This window comes from Mustela nivalis (genome assembly GCF_964662115.1).
Source record: "Mustela nivalis genome assembly, chromosome: 14".
NCBI lineage: Eukaryota > Metazoa > Chordata > Mammalia > Carnivora > Mustelidae > Mustela > Mustela nivalis.
In genome coordinates this window covers 16,792,996-16,811,646 of record NC_139033.1, presented here as the reverse complement: position 1 = coordinate 16,811,646, position 18,651 = coordinate 16,792,996, and the positions used below count along the sequence as shown (strand labels likewise).

General features: G+C 57.4%; 1 protein-coding gene across 7 annotated transcripts in view; it reads right to left on the bottom strand.

Annotated features, from left to right (window-relative positions):
• Positions 1-18,651, bottom strand: part of GLT1D1 (glycosyltransferase 1 domain containing 1) — a 101,111-nt gene that overhangs the window by 24,525 nt on the left and 57,935 nt on the right. For 6 of the 7 annotated variants that reach the window (XM_082699868.1, XM_082699865.1, XM_082699869.1 and 3 more), the window contains 4 exons: positions 17,195-17,290; positions 16,583-16,632; positions 5,774-5,817; positions 4,531-4,651 (listed from right to left, as the gene is read on the bottom strand). In XM_082699868.1, coding sequence (XP_082555994.1) covers positions 4,531-4,651; positions 5,774-5,817; positions 16,583-16,632; positions 17,195-17,290 — 311 coding nt within the window. The remainder of the gene's footprint in view (positions 1-4,530; positions 4,652-5,773; positions 5,818-16,582; positions 16,633-17,194; positions 17,291-18,651) is intronic. The other variant, XM_082699870.1, reaches the window with a different exon arrangement.

The window sequence follows — 18,651 nt, the reverse complement described above, 5'->3', positions numbered from 1 at the left end:
TTTAAAAAGACAGTGTGGAAGACCTCTGAACTTCTTCGGAGTGTGTCCTAGTCAGGGACAAAAGCCCGAAATAATGATCTATAAAAGGCAGGCCCCCAGACATGGTTTTCAGTAAATCTCGTTGCCCAGTGAGTGCATACTTCATTGCTAACTGCTCACTGCTACGGTGCTAAATCATTAAGTTGACATGTAAGTGTGGTGATGTCATAGAACATAAAGTAATGAGTTTTTCTTTATCTCCAAAATGTCTGTGTTTTCTGTCTGTGATAAATTCTGTGGCTTTTTCCTTCTTTAGTGCTGTGTCTTGACTGTCCAGGGATAGCTCTTGTTAGCGATCTCCCTTGTCGGGGACAGGTGGGGTCGCTGACGCACACTGTCCATGTGGCGAGTGTCTCCCACGGGATGGCCACGGCAGCGGGGCTGGTAGTGTTTTCTGCGGAAGCCGCGTTGCTCCTGGAGGGAGGGTGGCTTACCCCCAGGCAGAGCGCCCAGCTTGGGACGGGGATGTGTTTGGTTCTGACGGCTCCGTAGGGCTCCCGCCGTTCCCTCTAGCAGGTTCTCTGCCCACAGATCCTCCTGGGTGGCTTTTCTCCTCGTTCAGGGCCAGGTTCAAGGGCCACGCTCGGGCTGCCCGAGTGTGCACAGGGAACTGCACTGCAGCTGCGGTGGCTTAAACCGAGGAAGGTCATGGTTCTGGAGGCCGGGAGTCCGAGAGAAGGTTCAGGGCCATTGCTTCTGAGGGCGTGGGCAGGGATCCGGCCCAGGGCTCCCGCCTCGCTCAGGAGATGCCGTCCTCTCCCGTTGTCTCCCCGCGCCTGGCCGCCCAAATCCCCTCTTACCGGCATCCCTGGCACAGTGGCTCGGGGTCCAACCTAATGACCCATCTTAACGCAGACCCCATGTCCAGGAGAGGTTCTGAGGTGGGACCCAGACTGGCTCTTGCAGGGACACGGCTCGGCGCCTACACTGCCCGCTGACCAGCACGGCCTCCCCAGCGGCTGACCAGAGCCTCGTCTCCCGCCTGACGCAGGCGCCCCCTTTGTTTCCTGCCCAGAGCTTTCTTCATTGATTTGCGGATTTCCTCACTTCCTGTTTCCAGTTCCCTCTTTCAGCCCAAACGGGCAGAAATTCCCCAGGAACCGGGACTTCTCTGGGTCCTGCTCTTTGCTGTGTCTCCAGGGCACAGCCCACACCCAGCACACCCAGTGCCCTCGGTGGAAGGAAAGAACTCACAGGCGTGTTAGTGCGATGACCGTTTCCAGGCTCTGCGTCCCCGAGGAGGGGGGTGGGCAGACTTGATGTCGTGTAGTCACAGACGAGGAACTCTGACGTCCTCTCCTGAGAACTAAACTGTCACCGGGAAAGGACACGTCTTCAGAAGGAAGTGGGTGGGAAGGCTGTTCTCATGCGGCAAGACACGGCACTCGGGCATCCGATGGTTGACTGTCACGTCACTGTCTCAAGGTGTGACGTCGCCTCCTTAAAACCAAGCTGCCTGGACAAAAGGCGAGGTGCCAGGGCAGGATGCGAGTGTGGAGCCAGTCCCGAGACCCGGCGGGCAGCGGCACCTGGTGTTCCACGGTGTCGGGAGACGCGTGCGTGCACCCCGCACACGCTTTCTGCTGGTGAACACAGACGAGGCTCGTGCGGCGCAGAGCTGGCGGACGGCAGTCCAGACCTGGCTCCGGGGTTCCAGGAGTGGAAGGTGTCTGCGCCAGGTTCAGTCCGCACACCCTGATTTCTTCCGGTGGAGCTTCTCCACCTGTCATCAGTGGATGGAAACCTCCAGTTCCACCTCGAGAAGAACCTTTGTAGCTTGTGCCCCATTTTCTGCAGAGCTTCCAGAAGATTCCAGAGGTGCTGCCTCCCCTCCACACACAGATCCGTCTCCAAAGCAGCTGCTAGGGCTCCCTCCGCCAAGGCTGGAAGTGTGGGCCCCGTCACCTGTATTTCCGGAAGGAATTCTGATTTCCGGGACTCCGGGTTTTCTGGTGGAGAGGCTAGCTTGTGTTTCCCCAGCCTTGACCAGTGCGTGTCCAGTGCAGTGACAGCTGCCTGTCAGATGGGGACCAGGCGGGTCGGAGAGTGCCCCCAGCACACCGCACTGCACTTGGATCTTACATCGCTCAAGTTAGAATGTTTCTCAATGCGGATCCCCAGGGCATCTGGGGAGCAATGCTTGGATGCAAGAGACCATCTTGTGCCTTGAAAAACTCCTCACCTCCCTGCAGGCCCCTCCCCACCACCCCAAATTAAACGCCAGTGACACCATTTTCATGTGACGCCTCAGTTTCTTAAGTGGGAAGGGCACAGCATGGCCACACAGCCGACACTTTGAAACTAGCCACAGCCAAAAGGGCACAGAGTCACAGTTGTCCTCGGAGAGCCCCTCAGTGAGCCTGCAATCATTCGGGTCTCGGTCCAGAAGCCAAGAGCCCCAAAACTGCCTTGTTTCTCGGTCTTCCTTCCCCGGGCCAGCGGAAATGGACCGGGAGGGGAGCCTGCGCAGGCGCCTGTTCTGGGGCGGGGAGGAGAACCCAAGTCGGAGGACTGTGGTGAGAACAAACTTTTCTGTACTATTTCGTTTCACTGTGTGGGGTAGTCAAGTCCGTAATAAGCCCAAACTTGAAGCCACACATTCGCTGTAGGAACGTTTGCCCTATGGCTCACGCTTCCAGCTCGAGCTTGATTTCTGGAGTCTCTCCGTGAGAGATGTATTTCAGCAAATGAGATTTTTATATGCTTCCATGGGAAAACAAAGCTAATTCTGGGAGGTCGAAAGATCCCTTCCTTGCAAAGCAATGCGCATTCCTTCTGTGATTCACCACTCCGGTCGTCTGAATGGGTCCTCATGACAGGCGCGAGGGCCGCGCCCCTCAAATCAGCCTCATTCAGAGACTCAGCCCAAAGGTTATTTTGGAGTTTTCAAAAGGAGCACAACGTCAACATTTAAGACAGATTTGCCAACAGCTGCCTTGCCTTTGAAGGAAATGAGATCCGACAGCAAGTCACCGGCAGTGACAGCGCCACGTGCCAGTGATGAAGTCATCCCTGAATTCTGCTTCGCCAGGACTTCGGACCTTGCGCCAGAAAACCCGCACTCCCAGACAAGGGGGCAGTTCAGCCCAGTCCAGGCCGGGGCGGGACAACGTGCCTTTCTGGAGCTGCAGCAGAGAGCGAAGGGCGCAGCTCTGGGGACGGGGGGCGGCTGGACGAGCCGGGGGCCAGCGGGCCGGCTCGGGTCGGGTCCGCCTCCGCCTGAAGACCAGGGGGTTACGGTCCGCGTGGCGCGCTCCAGCCTCGAGGCCGGATGTGGCACTTCTTTCCTGGCCCTGATGCTGCTTTGGGTTTCGTGTTCTGCTTCTTTAAAGGACGCTACGAGGAGACACTAGGCAGGGGCGGGACTCGGTCCTTCAGCGCAGGGAGGGTTCCTGTTGGGCTGCTCCGGGGAAGTGCCGTGCTGTGCGAACCCTACACTGTACCTTTAGGCAGCAAGTTCAGTGGATTCAGCTCGCGTCTGGAGGGGACGGGTGGGACAGGTGGCCGGAAGGGTGGCGGCGCTCTCGGCAGCCATTTCTCAGCTGGTGAGACTGGACGCGTGGGGCCCGCCCCGAAGGCCTGGAGGCCCAGCGCCAGCGCCGCCTGCCCTGCAGCAGGTCCCCGCGCCAGCACTTACGCACGCCTGCCGCCTGCCGCGTGCCGGCACCTGCTGCGGGGCTCCGGGAGCGCGCGCTGGTCCGGACGGGGACACGGAGGCCGCCCTGGGCTGGGCTGGCTCTCGAAAGGGAGGCCAGCCCGCAAGGACGCGGCAACAAGACGAGAGAAAGGAAAAAGTCCTTTCCGGAGCCGAATGCGAGATGAGGGGATCAGCTCTCCCTCACGCCCCTGCCCACCCCTCCCCGTGCACCTGTCACCCCCGCTCCGTGGTGCTCCCCGCCCCACACGCGCGAGTCCCACCCTTGTCGTCCCCGGCATTGCGGGATGACAGAGCCCACGGGAAAGGAGGAGAAGAAAAGGCGGAACGGGGCTTCCTGCCCAAACACACCGTCACCCCGCTTCCTGGCCCCTCTTACCACGGCTGCGCCCTCCGATCAAGGACACTTGCAGGTCAGAGAGGTGACCTTGTTTTATTTTGTAGGTGGCAAGGTCAAATGGCAAAGAGAAACGAAATATGTATCTATTTTTTAACTACTTTTGAGGGGCACCTGGGTGGCTCAGTGGGTTCAAGCCTCTGCCTTCGGGCTCAGGTCATGATCCCAGGGTCCTGGGCTCGAGCCCCGCATCGGGCTCTCTGCTCGGTGGGGAACCTGCTTCCCCCCCACCCCCGGCCTGCCTCTCTGCCTGCCTGTGATCTCTCTCTGTTAAGCAAAACAAACAAACAAACAGAAACTACTTTTGAGGTTCCCAAGTAAGCGGTTTTCCACGGCTCTGAGTGGCGCAGACCTTGATGGACAAGGACACCCCCGCAAATGAGACCGGGAGGGGCTGCCGCTTCCCGGCTCCATGTTGGGGCTCGCGCTGGGGCCTCACCTCCAGGATGGCAGCGGACATGCCCTCAGACACGGAGCTGTTCACCACCGCAAAGCAGTTCTTCAGGGCCGCGTGCAGGTCCTCCTGCGGCATCTCACCAAGCAGCCGCACCCCGGCCGACCTGAAACAGCAGCAGGGGACAGCTTTCTGCCTCTGCGGGTCCGGCGGGCAGGGGGCCGGGGGGGGACGGAGAAGTCAGCCTTAGGACCGCCGCAGTAGGGCGGGGGTCTCCGTCCTTCCCCGCCCCGATGAGCCGCCCTTGCTGTGACTCATGCCCCCAGGTACCGCGGGTCAAACGTAGGTTCTGGCCACTTTTTCTAGTAGCACAATCTTGTTTCAAATGTTTGGAATGTTTGGACAGTAGCAGACATACAAGAAACAGAAACAAGTGCTACAATGGAGACTACAACAAGCGCCCTGGTGCCCACCGCCCAGAGGTTTTGTCTTGGGTTTTTTATCCAGCAACACTGATGCGTGTCTGTGCGACACCCTCTCCACACTCACATTAACTGTGTGTGATTTTATCTGCAGGCGAGTGATTAAGACGCCTGTGTATCTGTGCAGAGAGATCAGGACTTCCCAGTCCCCTGTGCTGACCGTGGCCGGTGACACGGAGGGGCCGTCCTGGGGGGCCGTGGGGAAACCATCTAAAGGGGCCGACCCAAACGGGAGATGGCCCTGTTGGTCCCTACCCTTTCCTGTACCCCCACTAAACACTGGGAGGCACTGGAGGGGCCTTGGGGCCACCAGTCACCCTCAGGATGTGGTCCGGGGCCAGCCACATCTGGTGGTTTCTTATGTGAGGCTGCCGCGTGTTCAAGCCCATGTCTGGACCGTCTGGAACGGGCTGGCAAACGCACCCTCGGTACCCTCGGTTCCACCAAGTGCTTGATATTTTAGGTCTTTTAGTTTTTGCCAGAGTGATCAGTGGAAACTAGAACTTCAAATTAGAACTAGAAATTAGAACTTCAAAGCATTTCCCTGCGCGAGTGAGTGCGCGCATCTCCACCCCCCCGAGGGGGCTGCTCAGGCTCCCAGCCTGGCACCCTTCCTGTCAGGCGGGGGTGGGGGTGTGGGGGGGGTGGAGCAGGAGCGCCCGGACCCCCCGGGGCCATGGGGAGGTGACACGGGGCGGCCGGAACAGAGCCTGGGCGCGGTGAGTGTGGCGCAGGCACAGGAGCGGGGTGAGGGACCGGCCGCTGGGCTCCTCCCCTGCAGGACGCTGCTCGCCTCCTCCGCTTACCTCTTTACTCTGGCCTTCACTTCTCTCGTGAACACTGGGTCGACCTGAAAAGAGACAGAGATTGTAGGAAAAGCCTTTTGTGAGCCCGGGTCTCACGAGAACGGCCTATGATGGCTGCAGAGCCAGACTCAACTCAGGGAGGGAAAACCCAGCGCGACAGGCACTAACGCCCAGGCTGCAGGACTACATGATGGGTGGGGGGGGACTCTGGGGAGGGGCGCGGAGAAAAGCGCTCGCCCTCCTGTCTGCTGTGGGGGGCGCCTTGGACCAGAGCCTGCAGCAGCCCCTGGGACAGTGCCCCGCCCCCCGCAAGGTCAAGGTCTGGAAGCAGAAGGCAGGCCCAGCCTCAGGGCAGTCCGCCAGCCACAGGGCACTCCGCCGAAGGAAGGGTCTGCGTCATTCACTGCAGTGGCAGATTCTGTCATAAAACCTTTGAGGCAGAAGGAGTTGGAATCCTTCGCATATCCAAGACAAAAGATCTGACAAATTAACATTCTGTGTTTCGTAGGGAACCTTCCCAGAAGCACAGCTTTAAAGCCAAGGGCACGTCCATCAAGCTGAGGGCGGACAGACACCTTCCCTTCCACACGAGGGAACATAACCCGTCACGAGAAGGAACGAAACGCTGACACATCCCCAGCACAATGACCCCAGAGAACACGGCGTTCCGTGAGTGCGGCCGGTCACTGAAGACCACATGCGAGGTGAGTCCGAGCCACACAACACCCAGAATGAGCAAATCCCAAGAGAAGGGAGACAGAGCAGTGGCTGCCAGGGACTGAGGGTGCGGACGCCGGGGAGGGGCTCGGACAGGTCTGGGGTTTCTCCTGGGGGGATGCAAGTGTACCCGAGTTAGAGTGACGTTTGCAAAACCGCGTGAACATACTAAAACCCACTGGGTTACAGACCTTAACGTGATCTTGAGGGCACACGAATTTTATCTTGTAAAAAAGGAAAAGAAAAAGCCAAGTAAAACTTGAGTTAGTCACAACCTAACATCCTGGAGCCTGGATCTCCTCCTGTCTCGCCCCCGGAAGCGGTGTCCTTCGGCACAGGGCCCGCGCGCGCCCCTGCGGCCCTGCCGGCTGACGTGGTGAACGAGCGCGGAGGCTGAAGGCAGCGTGTCGGGAGCTCTGGGACACCGGGCATTCCTGCCCCTTGCAGCGAGGCTCGGGGTTTGAAGCGACCCATCCGTAGACCCGTGAGGGCCAGGACAGGCGGCGCGGGCCGTGTGGGGCTCACGCGCTCCAGTCCCCCCGTCTGCTCACGGGCTCCCGGCCGCGCCTGCATCGGCGACCTCTCTGGGCTTCAGTTTCCTTGGCTGCAGAGTGGCAGTTGTCACAGGGCCTCAGGAGGGTGGGGAGGCTTGAATGGGTCCCAGTGGTTCAGTGCCTGGGACTGTCCAAGGCGCCGCGGTGACGGCTTGGGGGCGCCTCCAGGAGAAGCGCGATATCCTGTGGAAGGTGCGTGAGAGCTGCGGACCTCAGCCCCGCGCCGCACCCGCACACCCTCCCGGAGACGCGGCCTCGCGCCTGCACAGCCGGCACTGAGCGGGGAGAGCAAGATGCCCCTGGCGCCCGGCAGCCGTCGCGGTGTTCGCACAGGGACGCCCACACTCGTGACCCTCAGAAGCCAGACTGAAGGACGGCTGGAGCACGTGGCCTCTTCTCCGGTGGCCTTACTCTCGGGGGTACCCGGAGGAGGTGAGGGGACACTGTCCCACTGTCCCAGCGCTCCCACGAGCCCAGCCGGGGTGGAGCCCAGCGTACGTTCGCATCTGCCTGGCCCCGGTGCAGACTCAGCCAGCGGACCTCGGCTTTGCCCTTGGCCTTCTGTGCAGCGTGCTGGTACCATGAAATGTTTTTAAATACTTTAAAGATAACACCTCTAAAATAACAACTTGTTAAATAACTTTTAAATATAACTTTAAAAATACCACTTTTAAAATGATTTTTAAAACAACAACTATTCTTAAGTTGATGCCCTGTGTCGACAGATCTTGAGCACTTCCTCAAAGACACAGACAGAGGAGGGCAGGAACACATTTTACTAACACAGTGTCTGCCGGCCTGTCCCGTCCCCCTGACAAGGAAGCAGGGGGCGCAGATTCCACTTCTGTTCTCATTCACGCTCTAGCGGTAGGTATTAGAGTTTCAGAACAAGTCGGTTTGATGAATATGACAACGTCCGTCTACTTTATCGTGCCAACTGAAAAAACGCTGTGCCTTCCAGAAACTTCATTTCCGTCTCTTTTGGCAAGGGAACAGCGCGCGTATGTTGGACCCCAAATCCTTCAGACCGCTGGCACCGACTGGAATATATCCCAGAAGCCAGCGCAGCCCGTCTGGAAGCGCAGGGAACACTGAAACTATCCCCAGGAAGGTGTTTCTAGAGTTTAATGTATTTCAAGAGCAAGGCGACGGGACGGCCAGAAGACAGATGCACCTACACGCAGGACCACTTACGAGGGAGAAGAGCCTGCACGTGGCTGGGATCCCGTGTGAGCTACAGATGGGCGAACGCTGTTTAGCTGCCATCCATAAATGATCTGCTCGTGCTAAGAAAATCCCCGTGCTTGCACGATCCAGAAAGCCTTCACAGGTTTGTGTATGATTGTTACAAACTTCAGTTGCTTAAGTTTCTTGCCAAAGCCTTTTGACCTGCACAAGTGCTTTACACATCTCTACTTCTATGTTAAACATCTGCACACAAATCAAAGTAGAAATGCTTCCAAGACCTGACTTCTGCCCCTGGGTTTCCATTCACAGTCATGTATCTGGGCACCTGCTGACCCCACGGGGGGAAGTTTCAGGACCACCAGTAACAAGAAGAGAACCTTTTGTGGGTTTTTTTGTTTTTAAGATTTTATTTGTTCATTTGGGAGTGGGGCAAGAGAGAGCATGCGCACGAGGGAGGGGCACGGGCAGAGGGAGAAGCAGGCTCCCCGCAGAGCAGGGAGCCTGATACGGGCTTGAACCCAGGACCCTGAGACCGTGACCTGAGCTAAAGGCAGACGCTTTACCGACGGAGCCCTCCAGGAGCCGTGGTTTTTGCTTTTTTGAGAATGAACTGTTTCTCGTCCAGAGGGTTCTTGAATACGTTCTCCACGCGTGCAGCCTGCCAACCGTGTCTTTGGCAACATTATCACACACCTGGTGTGGACAGCACATAGATTGGTGTCTTCCAAATAGCCCGATAGGCCTCACTTGCCTCCTGCACAGCACCTACAGCTGAGCCCGAAAGCTCGGATCTGCAGGAAGTCCAGGGCAGTTCCTGCACCAGCCGTCCAAAGGGAGGTCGGAGGACAGCTTCCAGAACGCCCCGGTGCAGGCCCGGAAGGATTTCTTCAGCCACCAGCAGAGGGCGCCCGCTCGCAGGCGGCTTTTGCAGCCAGTGGCCTGGCCAAGTGCCTCTGCGGGAACCCTGCTCTGAGGCCTCCCTGCCTGCCCCCCTTCTCCTGTGCGGGCGCTGGGCCAGCTGGAAGCAGTGCCAGGGTTAGAGATGGACCCCTGGAGCCTGCAACACGCTCCCCACTCCTCGAAAGATCTTCAAAGGAGAAACTCACACTTCTGGATGATTTGGTGTTTATGGCCGTTCGGAGTCCGTGTTTACTTGCCACGGTCTCTGGGCCTAACCTACGCTGCGTTCTCTGCGTGCATTAACTTACTTCCTGCTAGCGATCCTGATGTGAAAACCCCACCTCACACGAGAGGACTGCGCAGCTCAGAGAGCTCGTGTAGCTTAACGGCCATCACACAGCTGGAAGGGTGCCGGGCCCGGAGACGGAATTCTGAAAACCACGCTCTGCTGCTTCTCTGCCGTGTCCTCGGGTTTTATCAACTAGTTCACGGAACAGCACCGTGCATTACGGAATCACTACCTGCTTACCTGTTTATTTTCCCACGATAAGCCTGTCTGTAGCTTTCTCGCTCCCTCCCTGTTGCCACTCGCGCCACGAGCAATGACCCTTCCGTCCCTGGCCGACGCCCCCTCCGTGGGACACTTTCCCTGATCATCCAAACCAGGAGCGACGTCTCCTTCCCCCCTTCCTTCCACCTGCTACAACCGCAGACCTGCCTAGTCCGCTGCGTGTCCGCTTGCCTCTGTGTGCATGTTCTTCCCTCCAAGGCCAGGCCCCGTGTCTTGCACACAGCGCTCTGCCTGATAACAGCCGCTGAATGCATGGTTTCCGTCTGGCCGTTCACTTCCGTTTTTATTCCTGATTCTTTCTGTTGAAATGATCTTAAACAATGGAATTACATTATAATCCCAATAGCTTATCATGAAAAAGCAGACAGCCCGATGAAAGCCTTCTTTTGGCTTTCCATAGTAATTGTCGAATTCCTACTTTACATATGATCGTTTTCAGTTAGAGATCCCTCATTTTTAGTTTTGTTAGCTTGCTTCTGTCACAATTAACTGCTTAGAAAAAAGCAATTCATCGAGGAAAACTTTAGAAGTCTGCTGAAATACTAGCACGTTAACTGAAATTCAGCTGAAGGTCTAACCACTTGCGAGCTGGAAGCCGACACTGCATTACACTTGCTGGGATTCACCTTCCACATCGGTTCATTTTCAAATCTCCCAGTGAAGCCAAGTGGAACAAAATACAAGATACAGGGAGAAAAGGTGGATTTTTTTATGTAATGAAAGCACCTTATGAAATTTTAAAAAGCAAAAGCATTGTAAGGAGCAAAGAAGATTCTCATTTCCTCTCTCTAAGCTTATTTATTTCTGAGCTGAAGATATTGTTTCGATTCCCAGACTTAAGGAATCATCTTTGATAGAAGACGCTACCGTGGGAAGTCATTAAGCTGTCACGCTCAGACCGAGTGCGTATACCACGCTCCTTATCAAGGAGCGCCAGAAGATGTGGCCACTCGAGACCCTCCTGGAAGCAGAAGCCACACGCTTTGCTAAAATGGTTGAACGGAGAGATCAAAGCAGCTTTAATAGGAAACCAAAGCCAGACTGAGACCGTCCCGCAGCTAACCCGGGATCCCAGCGTGTCCGGGCCCCAAGGAGACATTCGCACGTGCAGCACTTCCCGCGTACGTCCTCTGGGACGCTGCCCGTGAGCCAGGTGCTGTTCGAGGCACCGAGCCAGTACTCAGTGCCCGCGAGAAACGGTGAGGCCGGTGGCTCTGTCTTGGTCATGCCTACTTCGCTGATGAGGAAGCTGAGACGCAGGCAGGGGACTCCCAGCTCACTCCAGGGTCCGAGCTTGCAACTGCCGTACTACCCGGCGGCACGGAACGGCCTGCTGCGGGACACGGATGGTGCCACAGGGTCTAAATGAGTGACTAAGGAGATCCCGTATGGGACGGAGATCCCATTTTAAAATTTTCTTGCTAAGAATGGCCACGGAGATAAACACGTCTGGCATCTAAAAAATGAAACATACACAGCATCTGTGATTTTTTTGAAGTGACCTAAGGACATTCGTGTGACAATTTTATAAACGGGACTAGACCGGATAAACGCTCGGAGGGCAGAGTGACGCCATGCCCTCTGGGCCGGGCGGGGGTGGGGGGGTGCGGCAGGAGCCAGTGAACGCCCCACCGCCCCCGGGCCCTCCCTTGCGGACACAGTCCCCATCTGTCCTCTGACTGGACTGTGTGTCTCGTGACCGCAGGTGTCACGTCTGTGCCACGTGCTCCGTATGTCTACAACACAGCGGCTCTCAGTAAGAACTTCCTGAAGGACTGAAGAAAGAAGCCCAGTTTTATAGATGTGAACGTACGTGTGCACACACACACACACGCATTTATAACAAGGTGCACAGTGTCCTTGTGAACGAACAGCAGCAGAAATAACGGCGGCCTGGTCTCCTGCAGAGACTCTGCTCAGCACGGCTGTCGCCCAGCAGCCCACCCAGAGGAGGACACAGCAGACACGGGCAGCCGGGCACAGTCTCCCCCACCGGGGGGCCTCCTTTCCGTTTCCCCGAAGGAAAGCACCGAAGTCACCGCAGGGACCCAGTGTCGTGGCTGTTTACTCCCATCACCTGACCGATGAACCTCTTCCCTTCCCCCGTCTGCACGTCCGGACCGACAGGGCATCCGCACGAGCCGCGGACGTCCACTTTCCCCGCAGACCCTTCAGCTTCCACCTCTTCTGCCAGAGCCCCTTCCTTTGGTTCCTCCTCACCTCTGCCCGTGGACACAGTTGGTCAAAGTGGAGCCGGGTGCCTAGGCCTCTCCCTACAAAAGGGTCGGCTGTCACCCGAACTGGGTCCCGGACCTGGAACCGAAGGATCCGGAGACTATGCAGGGGGTGGAGCTCATTCCTCCCCAGCGGCCGTCCTGGGCGGCACCTCCCGGCTGACCTCCAGCCCCAGCTACTCTATTGGTGGCTCTTGTCTTCCTGTAAGCTGCATCTGCTGGAGTTGGTGTGACGCCTGCGGCCGAGGGACGCTGGCTGAGCGGTGCTGATTTCCTCACTGGTGTGTCCCATGTGACGGGGCTCCATGCACAGAAAGGACCAGAGGGACCCCTGCTGTGTGCACCGCGACGATTCCCTAATGAGAGACTATTCCAGACGCCTTAGCTCAGAGTCAGTGCAGTTTTGTGCGGGGAAGCCAGCACGTGTGACCTCTTTGAAATTCGAGGCGAAAGCGTTTATTCAGCCACGGAGCTTCGCAGTTAACAGAGGACGACACAGAATGAGGAGTGAATCCCCCGTCAGACGCCACAAATAACGGCAGTCTCCTACTCGGCAGAGTCGTTAAAGCATGGGTTTTGGTGTGTCCCAAGGCTTGAACTCTGACCCACTTTGAAAATCCATTTCCAGATTAATCACCGATGTTGCAAGGATTCAATTTCAAGTGTAAAATTGACCCCCCCACCTCGTTTGGTCTTCAGACATGATGTCAGATTGAATCCTGGACCATGAGAGCAGACAGATGTCTGCAGATCCTGTAAGGATGAAGTGGGGGCTGGGCCGGGCGGGCAGTCAGCGAGGGCACAGCTGCCGGTCCCGACTGAGCCAGGCCACCGTCTGGGGAGAGGCGCCCACGGCGGGAGCTGCCTCGCACGCTGGCCTCGGAGAGAATGACGCCTAGTGGGACAGACACCGTCCGGCGTGGCCAAGTCGGTGATTTTCACATGTCAGATTAGGAAGCAAATCATGAGATTGATTTTTGGGTAAAAACAAGCTTTTTAAAAATACCATGGAAGAGAACAGCATCATATAGCAAGGGACAGCACAGTCTTCCAGAAAGGACCAGAGTTAAGCGTCGGACTCTTGATCTCAGCTTGGGTCTCCATCTCGGTCGTGTTCAGGCACTGCTGGGCGTGGAGCCCGCGTCAAGAGCAAGGCCCAGAGTGCAGAGCTGCACGAAGCGAGAGCAGCCCCGTCTAGAGACGCTCGTCCGGTGACGTGTGTGCGCATGTGCACGTACCCTGTGCTGCCTGGGTCTGCCCGCCCCCACCGGCCGTGCGCGTGCATCTCCACTGTCTTCAGAGACGTCCCCCGTTAACTGTGAACTGGCCGTGGCAGAAGCTTCCACACTGTGGCAACAGGCCACTGAGGCTTTTAGAGAACGGCTCCCCGCCCTGCTCCCCACGAGCACCGGTTGCTGGACACTCACCAGCGTACCCCAGGTCACGGTTAGGAAGCAAACAAGTGAGCCTTAGACACCAGCCCGCCCAGGTTCCCGGGGGATCTGAGATGTGTGTCCGGATGCATCACGTCTGTCTTCCGTGGGAGGCAAAGAATCAAGAAGAGAACAACTTGTCTGGAGGACTTTGTGACCCTGTGGATTCGATGCCGCCTTTTAGAAGCTCAAATTATCCTGTCTGCTGAGATGGCACCACGGTTCGGATGGGGCTTTCTGTTTTCCCCTTAGGTCTGACAGAGACCTCTTATGAGGTTGGGGTATTTCTATGGCCTGTCGTGTCCCCCACACCCCTAATTCATACGCTGAATCTGAACCCCCAAAGATGATGGCGTCAGGAGGTGAGGTCTTTGGGAGGTGAGTGGGTCATGAAGGTGGAGGCTTTAGAAATAAGATCAGTCTTAACCGATGGGATCAGGTCTCCCAAATGACCCCGGAGAGCGTCCCTCGGCCACAAAGAGGCCTCGCCGGCACCTCCCTCTCAGACTTCCAGCCTCCAGGTCAGGAGGCCAGGTCTCTGGTGCTGGTCCGCCAGCCCGGGCCAGACGTGTATGAATGTGCCAGAGCCGAAGCCTGCACTTCTGTACTCGGGCCAGGAAGGGCGTGACGCCGCGTTACCCGAAGCCGACTGAGGTAGGGGAGAACCGTCTCCCTGGGCAGTGGGAGAGAAGCAGGTGGACCCCAGGAAAGCTCCAGGCGGAGTGTGTCCGTGACACGGCACCCGCCGACTCCTGCTTCTGCTGAGGGGCAGACCTGCGGCCGAGAGAGGCACCTCCCGTTTCCCGCGGGGGGTTCGGTTCTCGGTAGTGCAGCGCCTTGTAGAGGACGCGCCTTCGATCGCTGGTGATCGGTGAGCTGAAGGGCCGTGAGTCTCTGGTCATAACCTTTCATGGAGGGTCCTGGACCCCTAACTCAAGTGTGCCCTTTCCTAGCCCCCACCCCCCGTCACTGCTTGGGGTCTTTGCTCCGCAAGAGCAGACCAAGGTGGCTGTCCACAAGCTCCTGACCGTGCTGGGGCTCGTCTCAGACCCGCACTTGCCAAGCAAGCCCCGCTCTTCGGCACTGCAGGGCTGTCACTCCGGCGGAGCGGCCCCTGGGAGCTCGGGAATCATGAGCTCCTGCTGACGCGCTGTCCAGCATCGCCGCAGACCTGCACTCCCTCCCTTGGCGCCCAACCACGACCCTCTTCCAGAAGCTCAAGACACAGAGAGATGTAACAGCGATGCACGTTGTAGGCCCCGTGTGTGCGCGATAGCAAGTGGTAGAAAGACCGCGTTTCTCTGCGATGTGAGACACAGTGTCACCGTTCATTTGAAATGACAAGATGATAACCGTGTCTCCCGGAAGACCAGCGCTCGAGAAGCCCTCAGGAGGCAGCCACGCTGGGACTGTCCCCCACTGCCGGCAGGCCGAACTGAGGGACACAGGTGGGTCCGGGGAGGGGACGCCGGGGCCAGGTGGCCCTCCCTGCCACCCCTCCCCCGGCCACTGCCCCAGCTCCGGTGCCCCCGGGGTCTCCATTTCTGGGGAAGGGGTTGCTGTCACGAGCTCCTGCTTCTGGAGTATTCCTGAGCCCCCAGGCAGGTTTCCGCACACGGAAATGCGGTACAGAGACCCTGGCAGAGGGGGTCGTCTGTGGTGGGGCGTGGGTCGGTGCTTCTGTCCAGCAAGGCCACTTGTGGGGTCTCTTGCACCCGGACACGAACACTTGATAACAGCCGTTCCCCGGACACGGGCCGCTGCGCGCGTTTTTGTAATTTGTCGTATCTGTGTACCATCTGCACAGCTCCTTATTGAATATTTTTCTGAAACTAATGCAATTTATTTTGAAAGAAAGTCTTCCGAGTTGGAAGCCAGCGTCACATGCCATAAATAGACCATCACCATGAAAGCGGAAATAGTGCAAACGAGAAACCACATCGCTAACCTCTGAGTCTGAGGCTTTCTCTCTCCGGTAGTGGGGACTGCAGCATCTAACTCAAACTTTTCCTTCCAGTAATGCTCTTCAGACGGAAGGATGGAAACAACTGAAACATCCTCGTCATAAACAGCTCGGCCGCGAGGGACCCCCCACGCAGCGGGGCCCCAGGTCATCTTGTTGTCACCGGAAGGCTGCAGCCGAGCACGTGTGCAGGCGTGTGTGTGTGTGTGAGTGCGTGGTGCGTCAAACACTCGCACTGAATGTGGGGTGCTTCATTTCTCATGGGCAGAGTCGAGCCCTCGCTATTTTTATTAGGTTACGGGATCTTTTTCCAGGTCAACGTACTGTCTCCAAAAGTCTGGGCATACGGAGACAAGTGCGTGTCCCCCGCAGCATGCCGTGTGTCCCCAGGGAGCCGGAGCCCACAGAAGAGCGTGCAGAGCAGGTAAGACGGCGGTGTGCAGGAACCCATTCGTTCACGTTCTCAGGGGCGCCCCCATGAATACAGTGGGTGACACGGCGCGGTCACAAGCTCAACTATCCCGGTTTGGCAAACAGGACCAAGGAAATGAGCGATGCCTTCCCCAGGGTGTGCCATCTGCTGCCCTGGCATAGACACCCCACGGGGCACGGTCCCATCGCTCCCCACTGGAAGGACAGAGCCTGCTTCGTTCCCCACAGCACACACTGTAAATCACAGTTCGCTCTCAGGAGACGTCTCCGCCCCGATGCTCTGACTCCTGAGTGCTCGGCCCTGCGTGTGCGACAGAGCTGCACGTGCTTAACCCGCATTGTTGAGGGGAGCAGCGACTCTCCTGGAGGCCCGTGCAACGAGACACAGGGTGTCCCAAGCCTTCTGCTGGCCTCTGCTCTCCTGCACTCATGGCTAGTTACTTCCCACACCGCTTGGGTCCTAAATGCAAGTCGGCCAGCTCACCCTGTGCTCGGTGAAGGGGCGGCTCTGTGTGGTTTGCTGCTGTGCAGCGTAGAGGAGTTTCAGGTACGGGGGCCACGTACCCCGGGCGCCCCACGCACCAACTCGGACTGCCGCATCCCCGTGGAAACCTCCGGCTGTAGCAGTCGGTGAGCTGCGAGGGATTACAAAACCTCCTCACCCTTACACGTGGTTGTCATTTATGAAAAGGCAGACGTTAATTACTTTAACAGGAGGTAAATAACGTAGTTAAAGAGAAACGTCAACTAATTTTAGAAAACACATAGGAAGTACAGAGGCGGAGACGCGAGCAGAGTGCGCGGAGCGCGGACTTACTGCGGGGCCTGCGATCGCCATGTAGACGTTAGGCTCCTCGCGATGCCATTCTTGGGAAGAAAGAGAAAAAAATGTCAGTGGTTTTATGCCATAGATGGAAACGTAATTAAGTTTAGTTAATTATATGATAATATACAGTATTTCTTATCACTGTTCATTCAACAGTCGAATTCTATGTATTTGAAATGTAAACACTGAACGCTGTATTATTCTAAGTAAAATGCTTTTTCTAGAATGTTGTGCATTATCTGGATCTCACCCCTATTGGAACAACCAGGAGGAAACACCACGCAAGCCAGTGTGGACTTCGGGGTGATTCAATCAATGCAGCAAATCTCCAAACGTGTTCTACCAACTGCCGTGTGTGAAACATTTCCAGGTAAGATTATCTTATTCTTACAATTATTCACTGTTTTTATGACTTCCTCAGAAGCCGAGGGCACAGGAGAGTAGAAATGGACACCACGCAGTGCCCTTATTTTTCTGGTTGTTTCCAGAGTACCCACCTAGAGCGGCTCTGCTCATGTGGAAAGACGGAGACGGGAAGACTGAAAATCCTACAGACAGGTAGGCCGAGACCAGACCCCAAACAATTCTGTCAACAAAACGTACCTGAGAACACATCCACCAAGTAAAGAGGGTCCTTAACTTGTCTAAGGCCACACACCAGGAGAAAGATGTATAAATTATCAGCACTTTGGTTAATCCCTGCAAGGGAAGAGTTCAGGTGTTCTTAGTGGGGAGAAGGCACTGGACACCACGGGAGCAAAGACCCGAGGCGCCGCTCCGAAGCCGCAGGGCTCCCACCTCCGCCCCTGCCCCCCCCACCCCCGCCGCCGCCCCCCATAACCTTCACACAGTGCCCTGCACGAATGATCTGCCCCTCCCGGTGGGAAAACCTGAGCTGAGTTCAGCCCAGGAAACGGGCCGTGCAGCAAGAAAAGAGCAGTTCTTACGAAGTGTGAGCCACAGGCCCTGGAAAGCATTTGGCTAGAATTTCAGTTAGACGAGCATTTCCTTCATGCAAGTGAGGGGGCTTCGTGCGGGGACGTGACCCTGAGTCCGCGTGTTCACTGAGCACACTAACATGGACATGCCCATGGGTGCGTGGACGGCAGGCTTTGGGTCGCATGGTGGCTCCTCTCCCCGAGAGCTGGACTGGCTTCATGACCCCTCGGCTCCGGGCCGGCCTGGGGATTAGTGATGGCCCACAGAGCCCGGGGGGAGGCCAGCGAGTGACTTCCGGGTCGCGGCCGTGGGAAGCCCCGTGTCACTGTCTCTCACCCCACAGAGCACTGCCACCTCCCAGCCAGGCCGGCTGCCTCCTTGGGGACGAGGATCTGCGGGGAGACGGCCGGCCGACCCCGCCGGAGCTGCAGGCCTCGGCCCACCGCAGAGGGAGCGCGGGCCCAGCAGCAGACAGGTGCGGCCGGCAGGATCCGCCCCGGAGCCCGGGCCCAGCCGCCAGCCCCAAGGCCACGGGAAACCGGGGCTCTTTAAGCCCCTCTGCGCTGAGGTGGTTTGAAGTACAGCAACAGGCGAGTGATCCGACAGAAATGATCCGTGCGGTTAACACACGCCGACCCAAAACGTCATTCCAGATGCATGCGCCTGCGCCCCAGATCGGGCCGGTGAGAGGATCCGGTGCCCGCGTGTATCTCGCCGCCGCGCACTTCCCGTGTCTCGGTGCCACTGTGAGCCGTGCACGGCTGCGTCGTCAGAGCGACGGGGACATGGCTGTGGACCTCCACGTGACCACACACGCTGTGTACTGACTGTGACATGCGGTAAGGCTGGGGGTCCCCACGGTCTGAAGTAACCGCTGACAAGGTCATCGAGGTGCGGGGGCTGTGAAGGTCTCCCCCACTGTGCTGCACACCCCGGAACTCACCCGAGGAGGACAAGATGTACTGTGTGACCGAAAGTCCCAGCTGGAAGCCATGTGCAGAATTTGGATCCCCGATCAGAGGACTTTGAGGCCAGGTGACAAGCTATTCCCCTTAATGAATGATAACTTGAAGAATTCCTTTAAGGGACTGGAAGGTCCAGTGTGAGACACAGATAAATTC